The sequence below is a fragment of the Misgurnus anguillicaudatus genome, chromosome 11 (genome assembly GCF_027580225.2).
Source record: "Misgurnus anguillicaudatus chromosome 11, ASM2758022v2, whole genome shotgun sequence".
NCBI classification, from domain to species: domain Eukaryota; kingdom Metazoa; phylum Chordata; class Actinopteri; order Cypriniformes; family Cobitidae; genus Misgurnus; species Misgurnus anguillicaudatus.
Genome location: NC_073347.2, coordinates 1,035,739 through 1,062,989, shown reverse-complemented (window position 1 = coordinate 1,062,989; position 27,251 = coordinate 1,035,739). Strand labels below are relative to the sequence as shown.

Below are 27,251 nucleotides of genomic sequence, written 5' to 3'. Positions count from 1 at the left end.
GTACTTATCTCATAGTAGTACAACAACTTGCCCGCCGCTGAAGAAGTAATATTAAACAATATACAGTGTTGGTAAACACAGCTTAAGAGACACTTTGTCATCAGTTTGTCATCATGACCACCTTAAGTTACTTTACCTTTGCTCACACTCATTTTTCATTCTGCAATCTGCACTGTCATGATTACAGCAGCTCATTTAAAGGACCAGTTTCCATACCTGATCGTTCCCGCCCAATTACCACAAGAGGATTGCTGAGTCATCTGATGACGTCACCGACCGACCCGGTCACGTGTGTTGTTCAGCGAGAGGAAGAGAACTCTCGCTACAGCTCGCGATCCGATCATATATCACCGGCTTGCGATCTGAGAGCATTTTATTCAAACACAAAGCGTGTTGCATACGTGAAACGGCAGCCCGTAAGATACGCGCCACAGCGTCAGCAAACGCGTTCTTATTTCAAGCGCTTTTACGGCCTAGCGCGTGAGCTCGCGAGCTTTGCGTCACCGTTTGTTATTGTCGCACGTGTATGCGGTAGACGGAGTCGAAAAAGTCGCTAAATAATTCAACGAGGGTTTGTGCGATGGGCTTGCTGTCACAGGGGTCGCCGCTCAACTGGGATGAGACCAAGAAACATGCCGATCACGTTAGGAAGCACGGCATCCTTCAGTTTCTCAACATCTACAATAAAGTGAAGGAGCGACAGAAGGATGTGCTCAAGTGGGGAGACGAGGTGAGGCTGTCACTGAACCTGTTATGTAAATATGAATGTATGGTGCATTTAAACACGTTACATCACGAGTTAAGCACGATAAGATGCGATGCCATGGACTAAATTTGAATGCTGCCACTGAGCGAGCAGGTGCATGGCTTTGACGCATCTATGTGTTATGCTGCGATTAAAACTATGTATACACACATTTCCAAAATGATAAAATTATTATCTCCAGTAACAAACTCTTTTTTTCTGAATTCAAAGTTGTGCATTGCTTGGCTGTCCTTGATCATTTCTGTTTCTGTTGGTTTAATTTTTAATCTTCTCCCTTGTATTCTTTAAGCAACTTTATAATGTTAAAAAACTATTAACTAGAAGTTTGCACACAGTGAATTTCTGTTTTTCGTGCCTTTTGGTCTAAATGCATAAGGTTACATTTTTTGGATAAATATACAAATTGCCTGTAAATCTTGATTTGGAAGTGGATAGGCTCAAATGGGGAGACGAGGTAGCGAAGAATTGTGTGTACTTATTGTTTAAAGTGTAGTGTCCCAGGATTTCAGTACGGATGTTTACAGACTTCAAATGGTTGCTTGCTTCCTGTATCTCTGTTCTTTCCCTGGATGAACAAAATTCTAATGTTATTTTTTTACAATGACTGCTAACTGCTTGCTTTTATTTATTGTAGTTAATTTCCCAATGTAAGCTGCAATAAATAAATGTAAAAAGGGTTTAATCTGACTATCAGCCTTTACCTCTATAAAGTCAGATTAAACCTTTGAAATGGCTTTTATCTGCTTACATTTGTCCAGCCAGAAGACGTCAAAGGTTTTATGATAACACCTGCTGGAATGTTGTTGTTTTAGATTAATCCTTTCCACATTAGTGGACTTCAAAGGATGAAAAGAATGGATTGTCTTTAGTGTCCAAGAATGTCCCACAATAAGTCTGTTTTACTTTCATTATTTACAAGTGTTTTAGGAGTGTATGAAAAAGATTAATGTTGGTTTTCAAAGACAAATCCAGCCAACTATTGCCCCTTTTCCACTGGGGCTGACACTGGAGCTCGAACCCAATTTGGGACCGAATTGCGCTCGATCCTGGAACATCATCTACGGACGGCATATTAAAAAGCACATTTTTTTTAAAGTGTGTTTTTAATTTATCCTTGGTGTTTTGATTCTAACATCATTGCATGGGTGTGGTTTGTTGCAGAGGTCAAGAAGCACGCGTAGTTTATGTCAAGCTAGCAATAAATGTTCAATAAAAGCTAAGGTTGAACTTTAGAAGTAAAAATATGTTTAAAAAACAGTTGCATGTTACAAAACGTGATATAACGCATAACAATACAACGCAAATATTATAGTATATTAAAAGGGATTTTTGGTCACTGGTGACGTAACGCATTAAGACTTCCTTTTTGTTGGAAACCCAGTGAGTGCCCCTCTCTGTCCTAGTGTTCGCTCCAGCTTTAGTGGAAACTGGGGTATCTGTGCATACTACCATAGAAGCAGTGAAATATTTATACTTGTGGAAGTTGTGGTTAATATTTTGCCTCTTGGTTTGTAATGTAACAGCCCCTTAACAGATTAAGTATTTTTTTAACAAGCAGCCAGCCAGGCATGTTGTGATTCATTGTATGTAATGTCTTGTTCTTTCAGGTGGAGTACATGTTGGTGGAAATGGATGACAAAAATGAAAAAGCACGCCTAGTTTTGAACGGAAAGGAGGTTTTGGAAATCCTTCAGGAAAAAGGAGAAAACATCAACCCAAAGTGAGTAAAGCTTTAATGTGTGTGTGTGTGTGTGTGTGTGTGTGTGTGTGTGTGTGTGTGTGTGTGTGTGTGTGTGTGTAAATATATATTTAGAGAATACTTGTGTTTTGGCCAAAATCAGTTATATTTACATACCCAGCTAACAATTTTTGGTTCCCAAAACGTTCCCCTAACGTTAGTTTTTGGTTCTCAAAACGTTCCCCTAACGTTTCCAAGGTTTGTTTTTGGTTAGCCAGGAAAGTTTTCTTTACAGAAATAGAACGTTATTTTTAGGTTATTTTAACGTTTTCCTAACGTTAGGAGAACGTTAGAATAACGTTAGGAGAACGGTCTCCTAACGTTAGAATAACGTTCTCCTAACGTTAGGAAAACGTTAAAATAACCTAAAAATAACGTTCTATTTCTGTAAAGAAAACTTTCCTGGCTAACCAAAAACAAACCTTGGAAAATAACGTTATGGGAACCAAAAACTAACGTTAGGGGAACGATTTGAGAACCAAAAACTAACGTTAGGAGAACGTTAGAATAACGTTAGGAGAACGTTAGAATAACGTTAGGAGAACGTTTTCCTAACGTTAGTAAAACGTTAAAAAAACCTAAAAATAACGTTCTATTACATTAAAGAAAACTATCAAGTCTAACCAAAAACAAACCTACGAAAAAGCAAAGCATACAAGGAGAGAAAAATGATCTCACCAGGGCGCGAGGGCGCGTTGCCGGGGCTCCGTGCACGCACTGAGAGAGCGCGCAAGACTCCAGCCTCAGTGAAGAAGTGAAGGCTTACAAAAGTACGGCACGTCTTAGTACATCCCATGCTGTGTTTTGGTTGTTTTTTATCTATCATATCTATCTAAAATAAGTAAAACACATTTCCGTATAAGGAGGAATAAAATAATTTATTTAATACAAAATCTATAATAATTAAATTATGCTATTACTGGAAAAAATGTCTATTAAAATATTATATCATTATATAACACAGGTTATTTTATATAAAAATACCTCAACACATCACATATTATGTATTTAGATAACATTATATTTTATCAAATATATAATAGTGACTTCAACACAATAAAGAAGAGTTAAAACAGATATTTATTGAAAATATATAAACATGTAATTCACTTTAGTTTAACAGACCTTACAGCAGCCGCCTCTCCATTATTAAGTAACAACAATCAGCATCTCTCTCTCAGTTTTTACAATAATCAAAATCTCACATATTTAAGTTCCCAAAAAAATAACCAAAATATAACCAAAAACTAACGTTAGGGGAACGTTCTGTGTTTGCTGGGTATTTGCAGGTTTCCTATAGGGATGCATGTCAAAATAACTTTTTTGTGCCCCCGATTTGATTTAGTAATTTTGAGTATCATCTGATAATGACTCCTAACTCGATGTTTGTATTTTTATTATGCACACTTTCCCCTGGATTTACAGACAATGCTTAAGGCTAGTCCTAGAATAAAACACGTTTGAATGGTCTCAACTGAAAATAACTTGCACAGACAGATCTTAAAATATGCCTACGCTATTGATTTGTCTCAAGATACTCACCAGTAATGTAAAAGGCGTGTTTATGAAAGATGCTTTAACATCTTAATTGAAGTGAACTAAGGCCTAGTGCTGGCTTCAGCTGAGCCTTGTCTGTGAAACCAGGCATTTTAAAGGTATAGACAGTTTCATCGGACGCACATGCGCTGACGCGATATACGTCTGGATCCGAATTTTACTTCCGGTTTTGTTTTTTTAATGGTCTGACTAGTTGCTAAACTGATCTCTTGAACAAATGCCTCGTTGAAAATAACAAATGTTTTGGTTTCCTAGGTAATCTGTTGGTTTTTTTTAGGGATGCACGATATATCGGCCGACATATCGTTATCGGCCGATAACTGCTTATTTTTAATATTATCGGTTATCAGTCTGATAGCAAAATTAGGCCGATAAATTATGGATTATTTTGGTGTGTTGAACCACTTCACTTGCTCATTGCTGGCCATGTGGAGTTTTGATTGGTGCTTTCTGTGACATAGCACGAAGATGACACATGTTGTGGGCTTAAGAAGAGTATGCTAGTCTAGCGCAAAGACAAGATGTCCGCGGTCTGGGAGTTTTTCATTGTGAAATTAATATGAATATTTAACCGGCCTATACATTTCGGTTATCGGCCAAAATTTCCATATCGGTGCATCCCTAGTTTTTTTGCTTGTTATATAAATAAACTACGTTTAAAGAACTTTGTTGTTATTGATTCTTAGCGGAGTTTACCGGAAGTTACGTGCGGACTAGAGATGCGCGGATGGGCTATTATTTAATCCGCAACCGCATCACAAAACTCATCATCCGTCCCCCATCCATCCGCACCAACGTTTTCTGACCAGTTTTCAAAACCGCACCCGCCCGCCATCCACTGACTGGGTGATGCAAGGTGCTGCTGATGACAGCCGCGAGACTAGAAAGCTCTAGAATATCACCAGTGAACTCAGTCTCAGATCGGCGCACATGGGACAAAAATAAATAAATAAATAGCCTAAATTAAACGCACAAATTACATAGTCTGCACTGGTGTCATCCTGATTTAGCCTGGCTCCGCCCTCCTACGTGCTTCCGCTTAATTTCCATTTTGCTTCAGTACTACGTCTGGGACTGCTCTGTAGAGTTTCGTTTTCTCCTGCAAAAATCTGCAGGACCAATCAAGCGAACGGATGGGGGTGGCTAAGAACGATGACGTTGAGGTCGTGCGTCAGTTTGAGTTGTAGTTCAGTAATGGCAGCGGAGAAAGTCGAGAGAAAAGCTATTCGGTCCATTGTTGCAAAACTGCCGAATATTCAGAAGTTAAAGCTGGAGCAAGAACCAGGTTTGCTAAGTTTTGTTTTTCTGATTATTCTATACTTGTTGTTTCCGGCCGGTTTCGGTGCATGATATACGTCACGACCAAACGTTAGCGATTGGTTATGGCAGATTCAGAGTGACTCTGGGCAGATCCAATAGTTTTAAACTTCAACATAGGACACTCCTTAACGGAAGTAATGCTTTGCAATGGAGCGTGGACAGACTCTCTGTACAAATGAAATGAATGTACGAGAGTCTGGTTGGACCAGGCTAATCCTGATTTACCACTTTGTAAAACTTATTCCAGGCAACCCTTTTCTGACCTTCTATTTCCTTTGTTTTTAATTCTCATTTTTTGAGTTTGCCACGTACCTCCTTCGCCGTCGTTGATAAGAGCTGTGTCAAAATGTGTCCTCATTTCTCTGCGCTGTTAATGATAGAACGAATGGATCCTTAAAAGCCAAGGCTATCCCAAACAGTTAAAACCTTTATTAAATAAAAGTGTATTAGAAAACTTTTTCTTGTCACTGTTTTAGTATTATAAGTTATGTTTTGTGTTAATATTATTCTGTTTATGTTGCGTATATTTCTAAGGTTGATCATTTGATATACTGTTGAGTAGTTAAGTGTGCTTGCAAACACACTTATTGTTCTTCTTAAGTTTTATTATTATTATTATTCCCGGTAGATTTTGTGTCAGCTCTAGCGACTAGACCGTTTGACCCAGAGACACGGTTCAAACTTTAAAATGTTCGGGCAGTACCGGTGTAAGATGCTTGAGAAGATGAAGTCACAGATCCATGTCGTTCTTCCGCCATATTGGATAGAACAGAAAACCTTAAAGTTTCACAGGTCACAAATTTTGTCCAAACTTCACGAAAATCGACGTACACAATCCTTGGACCAAGCCTCACAAAAGTTACTAGAAGGATTTTTGATTTTCGGAAGCGTTTGCCCGTCACAGCCCAAACTAAATGTGCGTCGACGCCGCCAAAACAGGAAGTAGTTTATATCTCAGGAACGCTTTCACATATTGAAACCAAACTTTGTACATGAATTAGGCTCTCCAATGTGAGGATGCACAACATCAAAATAACTTTTTTTCTAAAATTTTACGCCGCCAAACAGGAAGTAGTTTATATCTCAGGAACGCTTTCATGTTTTGAAACCAAACTTTGTACATGAATTTGGGTCTCCAATGTGAGGATGCACAACATCAAAAGAACATTTTTTTCCAAACATTTTACGCCGCCAAACAGGAAGTAGTTTATATCTCAGGAACGCTTTCATGTATTGAAACCAAACTTTGTACATGAATTTGGGTCTCCAATGTGAGGATGCACAACATCAAAATAACTTTTTTTTCTAAAATTTTACGCCGCCAAACAGGAAGTAGTTTATATCTCAGGAACGCTTTCATGTTTTGAAACCAAACTTTGTACATGAACTTGGGACTCCAATGTGAGGATGCACAAACTAAATCGGAGGCACCAGAGCAAGCACACTTTTGCAGTTCCTCCGGAAATTCATTTTCTAGTTTAATCTACATCAATGTGTCATATTTTCCAAAATAAATTAATATTTTTGATTACATATTTATTTTAATAAGTCAGAAATGTCTCCGCTGTTTTCTGCTGACAGGCGCGGTAGGCGCTACTAGGGGCGCGTGCAACAGGTGACGCAAATTATGGGTCCTCAGAAGGCTAGACGTCTCGATTTCAGTTCTCTTCGCGAACTTCTGAGGCTGCCACCTTGAAAGACGGAGTGGTCACCTTTTTAAGGTCACATGCTTAGAAGGACACAGCTAATAACAAGCAGTCGATCCGCCACCCGCCTGAACTTAATTAAAATATTATTTTTCGTCACGTCATCCGCCTGATCCGCGGCTGTAACCGCCAACCGCGCATCTCTAGTGCGGACCACGACAGCCGCTTGTTTATGTTGTTACGGCTGAAACCGTCTATAAGCAGAAGATTTTCTTTTTCCGGATGGATCATCAAGACTATATTAAGAGAATGTTTCACACGCTGGCGTGCGCTAAAAGCACAGGTTGGGCTTCCCACTGATGCCTCAGTTGCGAAGTTTCTACTCGACAGGTAAAGTTTGTCATGCTATTTGGAGAAATCCATTTAAAATCACTGCTAATTAGCAATGATTAGTGATGCCAGTCCTGGCACAAGTCACGAACTGCGCAGACACGGTAAACATCTCAATTTATGAGCCATGCCGGCGTCATGAGCAATTCGGTCCCCCTTGGCAATTCTGCCCCCTTAGCACCCTGCGTGATTTCATTGGCTGAAAAAATCCTCATGGGTAGTTTTCTTAGCGCCTTATTACAATTCCTACAAAATTGCATTATGATTTATGTAGTTAGAACGTTGTTAACATTACAGTTGATGTCTTTTAAATTATATGTTTCATATAGTAGTATATAAATGAGTCTATAGGTGGGAGATCTACACATTGCTTGTGTCATTTTATTATTTAGATATTATACTGTACCCTTTCCACTTTTTTACTGTGTGAAGTTAACAAATTACTTATACAAAACATGATTACTACATAGTTGAATCACACATTAAAATGATAATTTATAAGCCATGATTACTACACTTTTACTATTAAAAAATACATTCCGTAAGGTATGTTAATAATTTACAAAAATAAAAGTATTGTTTTTGTAAAGCAGACGATGACACAAAAGTACTGAAGTGTCTGCAACATGAATATTAGTTAGTTATATAATTTTTTTGTTAACTTTTATTTTAAAAAAATTGTATGCTTCTATTTTGTACAACGTAATTAGCTTGCTAGACCGCGAATGCAGACGAGATATTGCAATGACAAATTTTTGACCAGGCATTAGTGCTAGGTACCATTCGGGGTCCTAGGGGAGATCGAATTGCCAGGGGGGACCGAATTGCTCATGACACCGGCAGCAACTTGAAAACAGAGCAAAGAGAAGAGGCTTGTGCATGCTCTCTCTTGTGCACGTTTACTAGGCGTTCCCTCTCGGGAGCAGGTAGAGGGTTGCGCATATGCTTTTTTTTAAAAAGTGGAGGGACGGTTCTTTTTGGGAAATTCAGGAAAATCTTCCGCTATACCATTTTAAGTATTAAAAATGAATTAAAATAAGTGCATTGTATGGTTTACAACTAAATAACCAGTTCTGTTCCCTGCAATTTTACTAATTGATGCTTTGCTAAATAAGCAAACAAAATAAATATACTTTTATTTTGACTTGATTATGTATGATTAATTAACAATTCAGCATCATAGTAAAACTAGTGAAGTGTACTAAGCATGAACAACAGAAATCTAATCCAAACATAGTTCTACCATTTTTAGATTAAATTAATTTTTTCTAGTCTTACTTAATTATTTAAAGTAAAAAAAGAAAAATTAAAAGAAAAGAAAGAAAAAAGAACAACCGAAATCGTAGTCTAAATTCGTACCAACCTTGAAAAGTCAATCCTGAAAAACAATCAAGAATGGCAAGATAGTCTTTTTCAAGGAAAGTGGTTTGAGTGTAGCTGGTTACAAGTTTCTTTTACCTAAGAGGTGATGGCAGCAGAGCTTTATTCAGTACTGCTTTAAAATGAAACGCTTGTTTGTGACTTGATAAAGAAAACACCCAAGAGTTCACTCTGATCAGTTATCTGTAACTTAACTCGCTCTTTGAAATGAAGGAAAATCTCTGCTATTTAAGTGTAATGTCGAGAGCACAGAAAGCTGCTACAAACCGGTTTCTGCAACAGATACGCCTGAATAAATGCACACATTTCCACTAGATGTGTTAGTTCTGAGTGACGTATCAGTTTGGCAGATTTAGATAATATACTGCCTTGTGAAATGCTCTCATTGCTGAAAATTTAAGTTGCAGTGGCTGTTGCAGTGCTTTCATATTTCCACACTGCAGACAGTTCAGCTGTGTATTCAGTCCTAAAACAATATATTTATAAAATGTTGATGTCATTTAAAAATTCCCTGTTTAGAGTTTTTGGTGTCTCCCATAAGGTTTTAACTCAAAATCAATGAAATTCATTGGTTTAAAAGCATAAGGAAACCTTCACGTTATTGCTTTACTTTAAATGAATTATTTGGTTAATCACTTCTAAGTTCTAACTACTCTGTTGGTACTTTTGAAAAGGTTTTTAATCAAGTGAATCCAAACATGGTTTTAAGATTTCTAGAGGAAATACATTTTAAACATCTTTTAGGGGCCAGTCACACCAAAAGCGTTTAAGGCAGTTGCAGGCGCCTTTTTTGAATGATATTCTATGGGCAGGACGCGTTTGCGCGCTGTTTATGCGCGCCGAGCGCCTTGCGTTTTTTTGCCGCCTGCCGCGCACGCGTTTTTGAAGGAGCGCTGAGAGCGGATAAGCGCCCGATGTCATTCGCGTTTTTCCATTGTCCAATCGAATGAGGCGGGCCTTACGTTGTAGTAAGGGAAGTTTACAGTTGCTTTGAAGAACCGGACTCCACTCGCTCACTCTCTCCTGCGTGTTTGTGCACCTTTCACCCTCAAACAAGGTCAGAGCAAGCGTCCTCTTTTTAAAGTTTCTGCAAATATGACAGTTAACAGCAAAAGAGCGCTCACGCTTCAATATTTGATTGACAAGACAGCTGACTCGGTGGTTGCTTAGCAATATGAAAAGCCGCGTCGCACTGCTCTTTTTTTTTAAAAAGGCAGTGCGTCGCGTCTTGCGTTTGCAAGCGTTTAAAGCGCTTTTGGTGTGACTGGCCCCTTAGTCTTCCTTTAATTAATTATACTTTATTCTCACCATGAATATAGCCTTAGAAGCGGGTATGGCGTTGAAAAGAAAAGAAACTCGTGAAAGTTAAAACTGTTTAATGCCTATTTGTAGTTATGGTGACTTACTGCAAAAAAATAAGATGATTATTTGCCAGATTGTGAGAAGATGCCACAAAAAGATAAAGAAATGCTAAATGGAATGCAGGCGATGCATTTTTTACAACATATTTTTTTGACTTGATTGTGAAGTGGAAAACCTGTTTTGTTGTTAGCTTTTGTTTTCCTTTTGGATGTTAATATGCTACATGCCTGTAATGATTTGTAACTAACATGTTCAACAGTGTATTTTTTCACAATCTTATCAGAATCTTCTTTGCTTTAATAAGTGTTAAGGAATGAGGACTGTGACTTGGCTGACTTGTTCCTCATGTTGTCGTGCTAATCGAGCTCTAGGGCCAAAGCAGCATATGATGATAGATGACAGAGCCACATTACTGCCTCTCTACTGCACATACTGAAGAGCTGACTGGCCCACATCACACCCCCTATCCCATCACAGCACCTTTAACCCCATGTGAAAAACCAGTCTGGTCCCATTTCAAAATGTCAATTATCAATCAGATGATAAACATACATATCTGTGTGAAGAAACATTCAGTTTTGTCGATACTGAAATCTTTTAACAGCTTTGCACAATGTGTTTTTCAACTATTGGAGTGAATTAAGTCTTTAAGATGCAGAGTGCAAGTCGAGTTCTAAAGTCGAAAATTAAAATAAAATGAAAAACTGTCATTTGTTTTGGTATATTGTGGTATTTTTTTAGAGTAACTTATCTGTGAGCAGTTTTCACACCGTTGTTGTGGTATTTGTCCCGCCCCTCTTCCACTGTGACTGGACAGCTGAGTATAAAAGTGACATTGACGAGCTGAATCCACTCTGGCAACTCAGCGCTGCAGACAAAACCCACCAGCTGCTGGCATTTTTGAAAAGGCACAGCGCCTCTATTGAAAACACACGCCAGGCACAGTCGAAATGCCTTTGAAACCATAAATAGTAAATGCAAATCACCTCCTGAATTCTGATCCGCATAATAATGAGACTGACATCCAATTGTTTGTTTGCAAGATGGTATGCGCTCCGCCAATAAATGCAAGCCATTGGCGTAATCCTTCAGCTTTGTAATGACGCAGCATTGCAAACAGGGCTCACCGCAGCATTTATATGTTTACAGCACTTGCCAAACCACAGCTTAAATTGGTGGTATAACTGAAATAAAATAAATGTCTTCTTCTGCTTCTTAAGTGCGCATGTCTGATTTATGCACGATCTTCTCCAGCAGCACAAACATGGTCTACAAAGAGCAGAAATATGAAAATAAATCATTTTAATTTAAAAGCACACACGGTCATTTCCTTTTACTAACAGACTTATTAGTTTAGCGATTTCCTTAGTTTCTTTCTTAATAACTTGCACATGTGTGAGTAAATATATATTTTAGTGTAATAGGAAAATGCATGTTTTTATGCCTGTTGTGTTATGATCACCATAGGAAGCACTATTACATGAGGACATAGAGAGTAACCCAGCGTTTAATGGCTGTTTCCGACTTCGACATTTGATGATAAATATGCATTATTTGGTTATTCTGGTCAGAGTTTACATCAAGTGCGCACATTCTCCCGTCATGCTTTTTTTATAGATCACAACCTTTGCGTGGAAAGTGGTGTACGCATGTTTTCAGCCTTGTATGTGTGTGCACTCTTTATATTTGAGGCCCCTGCGGCCTCATGTATAAAACTTTGCATAGATTCCATCCTTAAAGTGTGCGTACGCACATAAGGCAGAATTTGCGTACGCACAAAAGTTTTCAGATTTATAAAACGATACAGGTTATAAAGTTTATTTGGTCTAATAAAATTAAAACAACTATTAATTTTTTTTACAGTTTTGTCTATGATTAGGTGATAAAGACTAACAAACTTCTTATCATTCCTCAAATAAACAAAACATTAGCCTTTAGTGTTTGATGAATGAAGAAAAGACTTATTCATATAGTTATTTTGCGCTTCAAACACGCAGACGCGCTCATGACAGATGTGTGTGGCACTCCATTTACCGTAGAGGCTTCGTCTTTTTCAATACTTTTCATCTGTTAAATATTTGCTACTCAAAGGCAGGTGCGACTCCTAGATGCAATTTGAGTACTACTGGTCTTCATGAATGAACGGGAATATTAAAACTAAATGTGTATAAAAACAAGAACAGAGTTTGTGTTCTTATTTACACCAAATTTATTTTTTATAAATCCCGATATGTGCGTGGAAAATCGCGTACTCATATTTCTATGCCCATTTTGTGCGTACGCAACGTTTATACATCAGGCCCCTGGGATCTAAGAAGTACTATACAATGGCTGTAAATAGTGTTTAATAACATATGAAAGTGACATGTTTGTCAACTATGGAACACATACTCAAAATGTGACCTGCATTTACACATCCCAGTGAGTAGTAAACCACTCAAGGGCACCACAGTCGCAACCTCAATCCTGCAACTTCAGGTTACAAGCCAGAGTCTCTTACCACTAGGGCTGGCTATGACTGCCCCAGTTTTGCTTGCATATAAGTAAACACTCTAGTTGCATACATGTAGGCTGTTGAGAAAAGTGTGAAACTGTAATTGAGTATTTGAGGAGTGCTAACTTATCTACCAATACAAATCATTGATAACCTATGTAATTCATTAGTTTGTTAGTCATAAATTCATTACTGTTCAATGTTATCTCACAGTCATCCCACATTGTGGAGGCCAGAATATGGAAGCTATATGATCGAAGGAACCCCCGGGCAGCCGTACGGAGGGACTATGTCAGAGTTCAACACGGTAGAGGACAACATGGGCAAGCGGAGAGGAGAAGCCTCATCTGTGCTTAAAAAAAGCCAAACTCTCCTCACAGTCACGTCATTTCCCAGGTAGCTGTCAAAACCCAGCTAAAGGCATTTTTGGTGTTTTACTGTTTTCTACATAAAATCATCCTAGATAATGTGAAGAATATTTTGTCCATATAAATATAATCTTGATATATTAAATACTGACTCATTAGGGTCGTTGTGAAATGAATGCTTGAAATTAAACTTTGATGCAGATCTTATCATTACTCTGATTCTCACAGACATGGTCACATATTCTTTAAGATCTTATCTTTTGTGTGTGCAGCATCGTTGTGTTATCTGTCATTCAGTATCATTTAAAGAGTAGCTGTAATTAAGAAAGTATAAATCCACTTAAGTAGTGTTTTCCTGGCCAAATGTCCATTAACAGTGTTTGAATCAGTCCGGTTTTTAAGCATTTTCTGTGATGATAACTTAATAAAGTTAAACACAATAATTTAAGTTAATTTTCACCACTGATCTATATAAATGACTGGATTGCGCATACGCAATAACGTATCAGCGAGCTGATTGTTTTAAGATTGATTTTAATCTATTCAGATGGATTGGTATTGAATAATCTAAACGTTTCAGCTCAAAACTCCAGTGTTTTAAAGCGTTAGGTATGCCACGTCTTTGTAGAAAACCTTTGCCCTAAAAAAACTGAATTGCCCCTGATATAAAGTTATTAGTATGCTTATCTTTCCACATTATTAGTAGAAATAAAATCCTATAGTCATGATGTTGTATAGTGTATATTTTTTTGTATGTTTCAGGTTAGGCTGTCCAGGCTTTACACTGCCAGAGCACAAGCCAACACCCACTGAGAAAGGAGTGTCCAAATCGCTTTTCTTTCCCGACGAGGCCATTAACAGCCATCCTAGATTTAGGTAAGAGGTCATATGTCCAATGTTCAGATATGTTTCATGCCCTTTTTCAAATTAGCTGGAATCATCTGTGATTGTGTTCACATGTAAAAACATGCCAGTTGCAGCTGAAAGCGTTTGATGGGACATCTGACGTGAGCTTGTTTGCATTAGTCAGAGCTCGGGGGCATTACGTAGGGATTATAGGAGGCCTGGTTCAACATGCAAATATGGCTCATATTGTCTCTGCAAAGTATAATCAAAAAAGTGATTTTTACGGGCACTATAATTAATGTAAGGGTTGTTGTTTTGAACGATCCCCTGACTACCCCTGATTACCCAATTAATGTGTAAACTGTTGTGTTTGTGCTACGCTTATGATTTATACATAAGATAATACATAAGACTTAATATTCACTTACTATTTGAGACACATTTATAGAATTTTTATTTCGCTAAATGTTTTATGCATTTTTTTTCTTGCTCTTGTATCCTGAAGAGGGGTCAATGTTGTAGGTGTCAGTAACAGCTCAATTGTTGATTGTGTTACAGTACCCTGACCCGAAACATACGCCATAGGAGGGGTGAGAAAGTGGTGATAAATGTACCGGGTGAGTCTGCTGCTGTTGTTTTTTATTATTTTATGTGTCTGTTTCAGCAGTAGGTTAAGGGCCATCCCGGTTCACCTGGCATTCACAAAGGTCTGCACATGCTCCACTCCTTCATCGCACATGCTTTGAAATCATAAAATGATGCTTTCTGCAATGATTAATGCATAATGCTGGCACACATTTAAAGCTTTTCCTCAGATTTTCCCCATAGAAGAAAGACAAAATATTTTGAACATTAAAATAATTTAAATTATTTAAAGATACTACTGGCCTTCCACTTGTGTCAAGTCTTCCTGATATTGTCATGACTGGAAATGACAAAAACTCTAGACAAGGTGTCCCTGATCTAATACTCAATTTTATATTAAGTATCTGCCGATACAGCGTGCCAGGCTGATGCTTGTTTTTCTAGGCTAGGGCACCTGTACTTTGTGAGAAAAAAACGTGTGTGAACTCTTCTATTCACTTGCTCAGCTATGTGCTATTCATTTAACTGTACTTTATCTGCTCATAATCGCAGTGCCATACTTTCCGTACCGGAATATAAGCAGCATTTAATCTGGAAAGGCAAGTTATTCAACTAAACAATAGCAGGCTGAATAGATGTCTGTACGTTAAAGTAATATTATCAGTTATTTAAACCATAGCATACAGAACTTACCTGGAAGGTTGAATAGGCTAAATTAACCGAACAAGGGCTGCACGATAGATCGTGTGTGATACCACGCGCATCGCGTCAGTGGTGCCGGTTCCTTGATTGGTAGTGGATCGCTGTCGGCTGTTTTCGGATGGAGCGGCTTTGACTGCACAGAGCCGTAGTTCCCTGACAAGCTGGGCCATATCGCATACATATCGCAGGCGATACGTCCGCGATAATTAATGCGAAAGTGCCTCGATAGTCAGTGAACTTCGGCTCTGTGTGGTTGGAGCTGCTCCATCTGAAAACAGCTGATGGCGATTTAATACTAATCAAGGAACCGGCATTACTGAGGAGATGCGCCTGACAAACACATGCGATTTATCGTGCAGCCCTAAAGCCAACTAGCGTGAAGTTCGTGTACTCGTCATTCCACATTACTGAATCTATTTAATTACATAAATACTGTAAGACGCAGCACCAGCCAAGATATGAAAAAAAAAACCTGCGGCTTATAGACTAAAAAATATGGCAAGTATAATCTTATTAAAGAGGTGGCATACACAGTTTTTTTAATCGCTTTTTGTGTCAATGTAAAGCTTTAATCGCATATATACAGCACTAACTGAAATGCGCGTGTTTTAGTCATGCACCTTAAAATTTTGCACATTTTAAAACTGGATATTAGGAAGTTTTCCCTGAACTCTTGTCAACAGGACTCGCTGTCAGCAGTCTGCCTTCATCCAGAAACAGCACAAATAAGCGACAGCAGAGTTTAAAACCGCTACAGGCAATGTCATTATATTTATGTCTTCATCACGGCACAGAATAACGTAATGCATCCATAAGAACGTGTTTGTCATTTAACGCAAGGAAATGTAAACAATGGACAGAATATGTGAGTTCATCATTTGTGCTTTGCATTGGGCTGTATGTGAATAATAAGCACAATCATAAGCGAATAATCAGAAAATAAAAACTGCATGTTAACAACAGGAGTGAAGAGGTTATAGCTCCAGTCATATAAACATCTTACTGCCATTAGGTCCTTACTGTGATTATTGGTGCTCATGTAAACGTAGTCATTGAGTCACAGGCTTTGTTGTATAGCACATATGAAATGTAGTGTCAAGACAAGAGGGCAGAATGTACTGTATTTTGTACCACTGTGTTTCTTCAAAATGTTTACTTTTTAGGCGCTGTATCAAATTGTGAAAATCTGTTGCTATAGAAATATGTATTTTGTGAATCTAGTTACTCTCTAATGGGCACCACAATGTTTGTATCACGTGACCGGCCTTGTCAAAAGTACTGTGTAAATATGTTATATTTAGCACGAATGCATGATGGCAGTCAATGCTGGTGGTACATTTGTACATTTCAAGGACTTAAAATGAGATTGTGGGCAAAGATGCCTTTCAAAGTAAGTACCATTATGTATGGTGAATTTTTTAATGTACCATTATGTATGGTGAAAAAAACAGTTACACCAATCTTGGCAATATGGGCTGTTGCTTCTTGCTGGTTAAGATAGTTCAGGATGACCCAGATATAAAGAGTAATTCTGCAGTCTGTTTCTTTCTGATTATATTACGTATCATCTGTCATCTCATTTTTTACAGTTTTTAAAGATAAAAACACCCCGTCCCCTTTTGTGGAGGTGTTTCCAGAAGATGATGGAGAGGCTGCCCGGGCTGCTCTGCCTGATCACATCTACATGGACGCCATGGGCTTTGGCATGGGAAACTGTTGCCTGCAGGTGACTTTCTTACTCCCAGTAGTAAGGGTGGCATGGTTCACAAAACCCTCGGTTCGGTTCGTATCACGGTTTTATGGTCTCGGTTCAGTACGGTTCTTGTTGTTGTTGTTTTTTCTTTTCATTTTAACACTCCAGAAATGTATTATCTTATTATTGTATTAATTATCCATAATTTAGGATACAGAATTAAAAAGTTACATCATGTAATCATACACAAACTGAATTTGACTTTAAGCACATTATTAGGACCATCTCTGAGGAAAGTCAGGCGAGATTTTGATACAGCAAGAAGGAAGACATTGATGATTTCAACATGCTTTTCATTTGTTTGGCAAAAAATAGAATGTGTATGGCCATCTACATGAACTTATGTGCCTTTTTAACACACAAAGATAACTTGCATTTATCAAACTGCCAACTTCAGTGTAGCTCTAAGATTTATCACTGAGAGACCACTTCTGTCCTGATTACTTTAAGGGGCAGTTTATGAAATAAGATCGCACAACTTTCACACGCTAGCAAAATCAGCCGATTTAGTTTTATCAATGAAAGGCTAAAAATAGCGCTGTTCACCGTATGTTCCCGGAAGAAGTCAGAAAAGACGTAAAAATTGTTCAGTACCTCAGATTAGATAAATGGGCAGAGAGAAGGCTGTCGCGTGTGGCTGTTCGAAGACATTCAACCCATAGACTGCAGTTCTATCTATTGTTTTATTTCCGCTGTCATCATAGACAACATGAAATAAAAAATGTTTCCACACACCAAACTTATACGACGCTGGCGCATCCTCCAACTCCGGGGAGTCTTCCCCTTCCCACTTGCCATTTCTACACGTAACATGACCTGCAGCACTCACTCTCCACATCAGTCACCTCTTCTTTCGTGCGATTCGCTAAAGGGAAACATGCTATCTGAGGTCACATACATTGCGCATGCCATGAACCGTCGAACCGTGCGACGCACACACGCTCCGAACCCAGACAAGCGAACCGAACGGTTCGGATTTTTTCATGAACCGTGCCACCCCTACCCAGTAGGGCTCGGAGATATTACATGGGATTGCCACCTCACATGCGTTATTGCGGACATATCGCCTGAGATAATGAATTCGATTGCCCAGCTTGTATGTGATCTACGATTCTGTATAGTAAATGTCGCTCCATCTGAAAGCAGGTGATGGCAATTGGCAAGATGTCCATGTAATATCGCTCAGCCCTAACCAGAAACCCTCTTGATTGTTGACTTGTTTTGAACTGCTTAATAAACATTTGACTTATTAACATACATGGTCCAATGCTGTTGCCTGCAGGTGACTTTTCAAGCTTGCAGCATCAATGAGGCACGATACCTCTATGACCAGCTGGCCACTTTCTGTCCCATAGTGGTAAGAAAACAGCTTGGAAAATATGTCTTTTAGCAGTACAAATTATCCATGCACACATTGCACGTTAAATACACTTTTATGGCAAGGACAAAATATTTATAGGCATTAAAATTTCTCAGTTAACCTGCTATTGACATGCATGGCATGAAGTTCCTTTTGGATACTGAAGTCCTCTTGTGGTGAAAATCAAGTTTTTATTGTTGTATGTGGTGTTTTATTATACTTTAAGATGAACCTTGTGCAAATTCTTTATTCAACACCATTTTTTTTATTTCAAAAGACCATGGGTGCAAACTTGTCACCTTTTCCGTTTTGTATTCAAAATAGGTCATATTTATATATAGGTCACTGCTGCTTCAGGTCTGCTTTTATGATGCTCACATGTGAAGTGTGAATGCTCTTTAAAGTGTAACTAAACCCCTGGTCAGAGCCTGACTCCACCCACTGGCAATATTTGAAAAATGCAAGAAAAGTGGGCAGATCCCAAGGAGATAGAGGGGACGAACTAAGTGTGTGGGGAGATCGTAACAAGGGCGTGGTGATCTTGAACCTGCTTACGTCACGAGTTATTTTTTGGACTCAACATCCAATAGGAAAATTCAACTGCAGTAGCCACCGTTCAACCTGAAGAGGGCAGCACTCAGACGTTTTTACACTATATATTGGAGTATTGAAACACTTTACATCCAAATGTCAAAAAACTTACTAAAATCAATGAACAGCACTAATAAAGCCCCATTCTTACAGATCAATAACTAAAAAAAGTTAGTTTAGGGTTTAGTTACGCTTTAACCTGTTAACATCAGCGCTAAAAATATTTGTGCTGCAAATGCTCTTGTGTGCACTTTGAAACCAGACTTTGCAGCTGTGTGTCTGAAACTGTCAGATGTATCATCTATGTACATATACAGTACAGAGGCAATAAAAGGTTTGTGAACCTCTAGACATGAACTGGTTTACTACAGTGATTTGCCACAAGATGTCATCTTGTCCTCATCTAGGTCACAACAATAGACAAACACTATGTGCATAACCTTACAACATACAAATAATTCTAGTTTGTTGTGTCTTTTTTGAAGGCGCACATTAAACATTCAGAGCTGGATGAAGTGAACACATAGACTAATTACTTTAATGAAAGCTAATTTGGAGTCTGGAGTCTGAATAATAAAATGAGTTCAAAGGTGTGGTTTAGTGCAACTTTGATTGATTAAAAGACACTCAGACATTTTAAAGGGACACTTCACCCATTTGCATTAATCTTTGTATAGGTGGAACCCCAGTCATGTTTTTGAATGGTCATGCATCATTTCCTCAGTTTCCGCTGAGACAGGAGAAATACAGATTTCAGTGTTGCACTTCCTTCTTTCAATGATGTAAAATCATCATTTCGCATCATTGAAAGAAGGAAGTTCAATATCTTTGTTGAGGGGGTGAGACAACAAACATCCCTTTTCTTGGGCAAATAGGCACCAAATTCGACATGTATGTTACATTTCGACTACAAATATTACACGCTTTCAATAAAGATGAATGTTTCTACGGGTGAAATGCTCCTTTAAGATTGCTGTCCTAAAGTTTGCAAAACAGCACCTTGGCAAACCCCAGTGCGACCGGGAAAATATTTGATGGCTTACCAACACTAAGCATCATCCCAAGTATGGTGGAGGAAACATCATGATTTGGGCATGCTTTGGACAACTTGCCATTATCGAGGGGAAAATGACATAATGTCAGTGGCTGTCTGCCAGTTGAGGCTCAGTAGAAGTTGGTTGATGCAGCAGGACAATGACCTTAAGATGCCATTACCTTAAAGCAACACTATGTAGTTTTTTGCCTTTAAATAATGTCTCTAAAATTATTTCAGTGATAGAATAACTTTTAACTGGACAAATTGTACTGTTGCTGCAACCCGAGCAGCCTCCTAGCTGCTACAAGCACACTCTGAAAGTGGTGGTGGAGGGTAGAGCACACAGCCCCGACCCTCCCCCTGCCTGCAGAAGAGTGTCTGATACCAGGCACTGTTGCGCTTTTCAACCACATGGGGGAGCTGTAGTCATTTTTACATGGAAACTACATAGTGTTGCTTTAAGTAAATCCACTACAGACTGGCTTAAGAAAAACCAAATGTGCCATGTAGAGTGGCCTAGTCAAACCCCAGACCTTAATATCACAAAGATGCTGTGGAACAACAGACATCCTACATATTGAGTTAGAGGGTTACCTTAATTTTCCATCAGCACGGTGAATATTTAATGTGTGTTTTCAAGAAACTAGAATTATTTGTTTGTTATCAGCCTATGCACATTGTGTTTGTCTATTGTTGTGCTCTATATGAGGATAAGATCACATTTCGTGGCGAATCACTGTAGAAAACCAGTTTATTCTTAGGGATTCTCATACTTTTCTTTGGTCTGAGCTGGTGTGACAAAGTAGAGGCGGGGACTAATTTGTATATTCATAGTCCACATATACAAAATAAACAAAGGGTGTACAGTTACATTCAAGTAAAACCTACATATGCTTTTATGATGCTCAAAGATGAGAGTAAAGGGTTGAAGTTATCGACTATAGGGGGACTTTAAATGTATATACTAAGCCATAAACCCACCCATATCATTTGCCACTTTATAAGAGCAGATCTTAAGTTAATGTTTTTCAGTAATGTTCTACACTGAGTTCTCAGTAATCTTTGCTTTTGTGCAGATGGCTCTCAGTGCCGCTTCACCTTTTTATCGTGGCTACGTATCGGACATTGATTGCCGTTGGGGTGTAATCTCAGCATCAGTAGATGACCGAACTCGAGAGGAGAGGGGTCTGGAGGTAAAAACAAAATCCCCTTTTATAGCCGTTTTCCAATGAAAGTTAGTGTTGGCTGTATATGTGGAGCTTAGATGCAAAAGCTGCTAAATGCAACATCTGTCAAAAATAAGATGATGATGATATTAACCAAATGTTCATTTACAAGAAAACACGTCAGACACACGTAGAGGGATTTGCATCTGAGCTCTTAATATGGTCTACTGTGGTTGCAGAGTGTGTGTAAGCTCTACGTCAGGCTTAGTTCTGTCTGGCTTTGTGAAAAATTGTACACTTGTTGTAGCCTACCATCTAAAAGTATGTTCAGCGTAGACTATGTGCATCTCCGTGTATGTGTTTAACACACTGAGTTCTGGGGGTGTTTTGGGACCCTGGAGAAGTTTTGACATGCTCTTACGTTTGGCCTTTTTTCAGTTGCTTAAAACATTATAATGGCTAATATCACGTAACACTGTATTAAGCGCAAACTGTGCTACATTAATATGCAAGTAAAAATTTGTTTACATGTTTGTATTTTTAAGTAAATTATGTTTATGCATGGTTGGTAAAATATTTGCTTTGTTGTGTAAAGGCAATATGCTAGTCTTACAACCAGGAGAGCAATGGCTCACAAAACTTTAATTTTGCTTGTTGTTTTATTGTATATTTGTTTCTTTATAGCCACTAAAGATCAACAAATTCCGGATCAATAAATCGAGATACGATTCGATTGACAGCTACCTGTCCTGCTGTGGAGAGAAATACAATGATATTGAGCTGACAATAGATGAAGATATCAACAAACAGCTCCTTGATGCAGGTAAAAAGGCATGCACTGTGAAACACATTAGGCTGGTGTATGAAGTGTTTTTAAGCGTGTGCTGTGTATTGCTCTGTGGCAGGCATTGACAAACTGCTGGCACAGCACATTGCTCATCTATTTATTCGAGATCCCTTGTCACTCTTCCAAGAGAAGATTCATTTGGATGATGAAAACGAATCAGATCATTTTGAGGTATTTCAAGTTTTTTTTTTTTTTTAAATCATTTTATCTTTTGATTGCTAGTGTGACAAATTAAAAATCTCACATGGCTTTCTGTAGGTGATCATATTTTTTTGTAAAAAATGAAAGCGAAATAATTAACAAATAAGAGCCCATTAAACAGTGAGGAAGACATTGCATCGCATTTATGCTGGGAGATTCCAGTCAAGTATCGGTTGAATTTCAACAAAAGCAAATCCTTAGAAGTGACATAAAGTTACCCAAGAGGAAATGTAAAAGACTAAGAGCATGAAAGATGAGATAAAAAGTCAGGTTTATTGCATCAAATATTCACTTTTGAACACTTGCTAAAATACATGTAAAGACATTCAAATTGTGTTGATAGAAAATTAATATTAACATTTTTCTATGCAGTATTTGAGAAAAAAAGTATTTTGACCATTTGGACATGTTTCAAAATTCTGCAGATAAATTCAAATAAAACATGACTTTTATTTGACAGAAAAAAGTAGTTGACAGAAGAAAACGTTTTTTTCATTTGATCTGAACGCACACCCTAAATATTAAAATCTTAATATAAATTGAAATAATCTTGGATTGCTCTTCTAATTTTTGAATTTATATACTGTGTGCTCTATATGGTCTATAGTATTTACCCGAGGAGTTATTAAGTGTTACCCTGATGAATACAGACAGGTGCATTTCAAATGGACTTGGTTTCAGAGCTGTAATCCACAGCTGTGATATCTGAACATTTTGTCTTTAAGCTGAATGAGAGAATGTGTGAACGAGTCGGTGGATGTTTTAAAACTGTGGCAATGAAATGAGCAATTTATGCCACTAACCTAAAAAGTCATCTGAAACATAACCATCCCATCCCGGGTTTAGAGTTGAGAAGCCATAGACGCTTGACTATTATAAACAGGACAGCGTGAATTTACTAAAAGAGTAACTGGCTCTAAGTCGTCATTTGAAGCTGTTATACACTTCTTGTGTTGTGTTTGACAGACATTTGTATTTGGTTACTTGCATTACAATGTCATATTTTTGCTTGTATGCTGCATCCATACTGCAAAGCAGTGTTTTGTATAGGGTGGCCAATTCGTGTCAGTTCCGCCAGACACGTCCCGAACATGTTTTCGGGTTCGTTCTCTGGAAGTCGCGTTGCTTGACCGCATACGTCATCACATTTCAGTTAAAATACATTAGAAAATTAAGATTTATTTCTTTTAAGACATGCAATCATTGTAGTTTCATTCTTACCTTGAAATGTAACGGTTGCTTTTCTGAAATGAAACCCGAAATATTAAACCTTGATGACGTATGCGGTCGACCAGCGCGACTTCCGGAGAGCGGGCCCGGGGGCATGTTCGGGACGTGTCCGGCGGAACTGGCACGAATGGCCACCCTAGTTTTGTAATGCTTTTACTTAAATGCCCCAGTTTTAAATTATAAAGACCTTTCCCTTTAATCTAATGTTTTCCTTGATTATATCAACAACTAATATCCTTAACGCTTTGAAAGACGGAGCTAGAACAATATAAGATTTACAAAACATTTGAGAAAATATTGCATGCTTATCGCAAAATCTCTGCCAATATTGCACACCCTTACTTGTCAGTTAATCCTAATGTTTATATGTATATACATAGCACAGTGCAAGAAATCATAGTGCTCCCACGTTTTTGTGAGATTTACTCATTTACATGTTTAATGATTTATAATCATTTCATTTTGTATCACACCAGACTGCTATTACTGTGTGGTTTGAAAGATCATTAATATTGCATATGAAAATAAAGCACTTGTTTTCCGTTACAGAATCTTCAGTCAACCAATTGGCAGACAATGAGGTTCAAGCCTCCCCCTCCAAACTCTGAGATAGGATGGAGAGTAGAGTTTCGACCAATGGAGGTATTAATAATAATAAATAATTCGTTACATTTATATAGCGCTTTTCTCAGTGCTCAAAGCGCTTTACATATGAATGGGGGAATCTCCTCAACCACCACCAATGTGCAGCATCCACCTGGATGATGTGACGGCAGCCATATTGCGCCAGAACGCCCACCACACACCAGCTTACTAGTGGAGAGGAGACAGAGTGATATAGCCAATTAGTATGCGGGATGATTGGTAGGCCAATGGGCAAGTTTGGCCAGGATGCCGGGGCACACCCCTACTCTTTTTCGAAGGACATCCTGGGATTTTTAATGACCACAGAGAGTCAGGGCCTCGGTTTAACGTCTCATCCGAAGGACGGTGCTTTTTTTTGACAGTATAGTGTCCCCGTCACTATACTGGGGTGTTAGGACCCACACAGACCACAGGGTGAGCACCCCCTGCTGGTCTCACTAACACCTCTAACAGCAGCAACCTGGTTTTCCCAGGTGGTCTCCCATCCAAGTACTGACCAGGCTGACCAGGCTCAGCCCTGCTTAGCTTCAGTGGGCAAGCTGTCTTGGGCTACAGGGTGATATGGCTGATCGTCTTCTGCATGTGTGCCAAAAGAAAATGCAGATCTCTTCATTTAGTGATTGAAAAAAACTGATATATATATAAAATCTGTTTGTTTACAGGTCCAGCTGACAGATTTTGAGAACTCTGCTTATGTGGTTTTCATTGTTCTTCTCACCCGTGTGATCTTGTCCTATAAACTGGATTTCCTTATTCCATTATCAAAGGTTTGGATTCTTGAAATATGAAATGGCAGTAATAGTTTTGCATATAGTTAAAAAGAAAATATTTTTGCTTTAGGTTGATGAAAACATGAAGGTTGCCCAGAAGCGAAATGCTGTGCAGGAGGGCATGTTTTATTTTCGTACGGATGTCTTTAAAGGTCATTGCATTCAAGATTTACATTTGAAAAGTATGCGTGTTTTTATTTAATCCAACCTTTTCCTTTGCTTTATCATTTGTAGGCTGCAACCCAGTGTTAGATCCACCATCCACTGCTCTGAATGGAGTAGATGGTGACGTTAATGATGGAGACGAGTATACACTCATGAGTATCGACACCATCATAAATGGGAAGGTGTGTGCACTTCATTTTTAACCTGTTTGAGTTTGGTAAACTGATGCTTAACTCTTCCATGTTATGCTGATGTGTTCAGGAGGGAGTGTTTCAGGGCCTGATACCAATGCTAAACAGCTACCTTGAGAACATGGAGGTGGATGTAGACACACGCTGCACTATCCTCAATTACTTGAAACTCATTAAAAAGCGGGCTTCAGGTATGTTCAAATGTTCATTATGTGCTTTCTTGGAGTTGAGCTCAAACTGCTATGCATGCGATATAAGGCAATAACTGTTACTGTGATGACACATAATTAAAAACAGGTTCCTTCAGATGGTCCGGATTTGAACAAAAAATGTAATAAAGTGTTTTTTGATGTAATGCGTATACAGTGCATTCCAAATTATAATTTTTATATTTAGGTTTAGTAATTTCACTTTAATTTGAAATGCCTTAGATTCACAAATGTCACGTTAAGGCCAGCACACACGTTAAAATAATCGGGCTTATCTTATCAGATTTTCCAGAGGTGCGCAGTGTGTGAAAGAGTGATTGAATATGCTCAGAAGCACGCTGGAAGCGCTCTGATTGCAAATCAGAAAATATTTATGCTCAAAAATCCTGTTGTGTGGGGAGAACAAACACACACACAGTAGATCAGGGATGGGCAACTTTGGTCCTGGAGGGCCGGTATCCCGCAGAGTTTAGCTTCAACGTGCCTCAGCACACCTGCCTAAAGGTTTCTAGTATGCCTAGTAAGACCTTTATTGGCTGCTTCAGGTGTGTTTAATTATAGTTGGAGCTTAACTCTGCGGGACACCGGCCCTCCAGGACCGAAGTTGCCCATCCCTGCTGTAAACTGTCACGTGAATCATAACCATACCCAATCAGAAAGCACGCTGATTGAAAGATGAAACCATAACAACTGTAGTCATGGCACAGCAGGCACAGTTTAAAGTGAGATGGACATAAGATGTAAAAAGCAGTCCACAGAATTAATGCCATTTCTTCTTTATGCCCGTTGTCCGTCATGTTTGTTTCCTGTGAAGTCACGTTTGACCGCAAGTGACATTGTGAGATTTTCGTGAGATTTCCTTTGTTTTTGATCAACATTTAATACATGACCACAGCATTTGGTCAATTTTATTACCTTATATCTGATGGAGGTGGCATTTAGCGGCTTTTGCATTTGATATATATTACTTTTCCGACAGGTTGAGAACTTAAAGTATGCATTTGTTTTTTTGTCTTTCAGGTGAACTGATGACTATGGCTAAATGGATGAGAGAGTTTGTTGGCAAACATCCTGAGTACAAGCAGGATAGTGTCATTACAGACAAAATAAACTACGATCTGCTACGCAAGTGTGACCGAATCGCAAAGGGGGAAGAAAGATGTCCAGAACTCATCGGAGACCCAGTAAACAGGGCAAAATAAAAATGGTGTCATAATAATAAGACCCTTTGAATGAAAACTGAAGACCAAATAAGAGGTGTTCCTGCAAAAAAAAAATGGTTTTAAGAGAATATTTGAAGTAGCATGTGTTAACTGATCAGCCAAATCTTTGTTGATTTTGTAAATATGAGATTTTTATGATTCGAAAATCATTTTTATTGTTTTGAAAGCTCCATAATGTAGTTGCAGTTGGATGTGTACATATTTCACACAGCTCTCAGTTTGTGTAAGTTTGTTAATGTAGCAAACACTAAATTGTACATTGCTAGGATTTTCATTGTTGAGATGTGTATATACTTCACCGACATTCATCAGACATTAACAAGTGTACTTTTTTATTATATACTAAACTGTTAAATTGTCCTGCAGATTATTTTCCCCCTGGCATTTAATGGGTATAATATTGTACCTATGCTGAATGTAAGATGCACTGATAGCACTGAAACCGATCTGATGTAAGTTTGAATGCAGCACTGACTAAAATGACGCGGGATTTTATATGGAAAACCATAGTCTTGAATATTAAAAACCCAGTTTATCAGCTATGTTATGACATCTGAACATTGTTCTGTTATTTGATTTGTTTTACGCCGCAGTTGAACACATGTTCACCAGAAGAGGGCGCTGAACTTCTTTATCAAAGTTTCTGAATGAATTTAAGATTCTCAACTTTTATGTCTGTATATGGCTTCAAATAAAGTGATTTCTGTATA

General features: G+C 38.4%; 1 protein-coding gene across 2 annotated transcripts; it reads left to right on the top strand.

Moving 5' to 3' along the window:
• Positions 1-256: 256 nt before the first annotated feature.
• Positions 257-27,251, top strand: gclc (glutamate-cysteine ligase, catalytic subunit). 2 transcript variants are annotated; one of them, XM_055169794.2, is made up of 16 exons: positions 257-730; positions 2,374-2,486; positions 12,867-13,049; positions 13,784-13,897; positions 14,426-14,484; positions 16,744-16,880; positions 18,190-18,264; positions 20,971-21,087; positions 21,745-21,883; positions 21,966-22,078; positions 23,888-23,980; positions 24,646-24,750; positions 24,824-24,905; positions 24,988-25,100; positions 25,180-25,300; positions 26,339-27,251. In XM_055169794.2, exons 1-16 carry the CDS (start codon positions 581-583, stop codon positions 26,518-26,520), a joined length of 1,896 nt encoding a protein of 631 aa, XP_055025769.1. In that variant the 5' UTR covers positions 257-580; the 3' UTR covers positions 26,521-27,251. The 2 variants fall into 2 exon arrangements, with proteins under 2 accessions (XP_055025769.1, XP_055025770.1); XM_055169795.2 differs by lacking the exon at positions 257-730 and adding an exon at positions 1,198-1,220.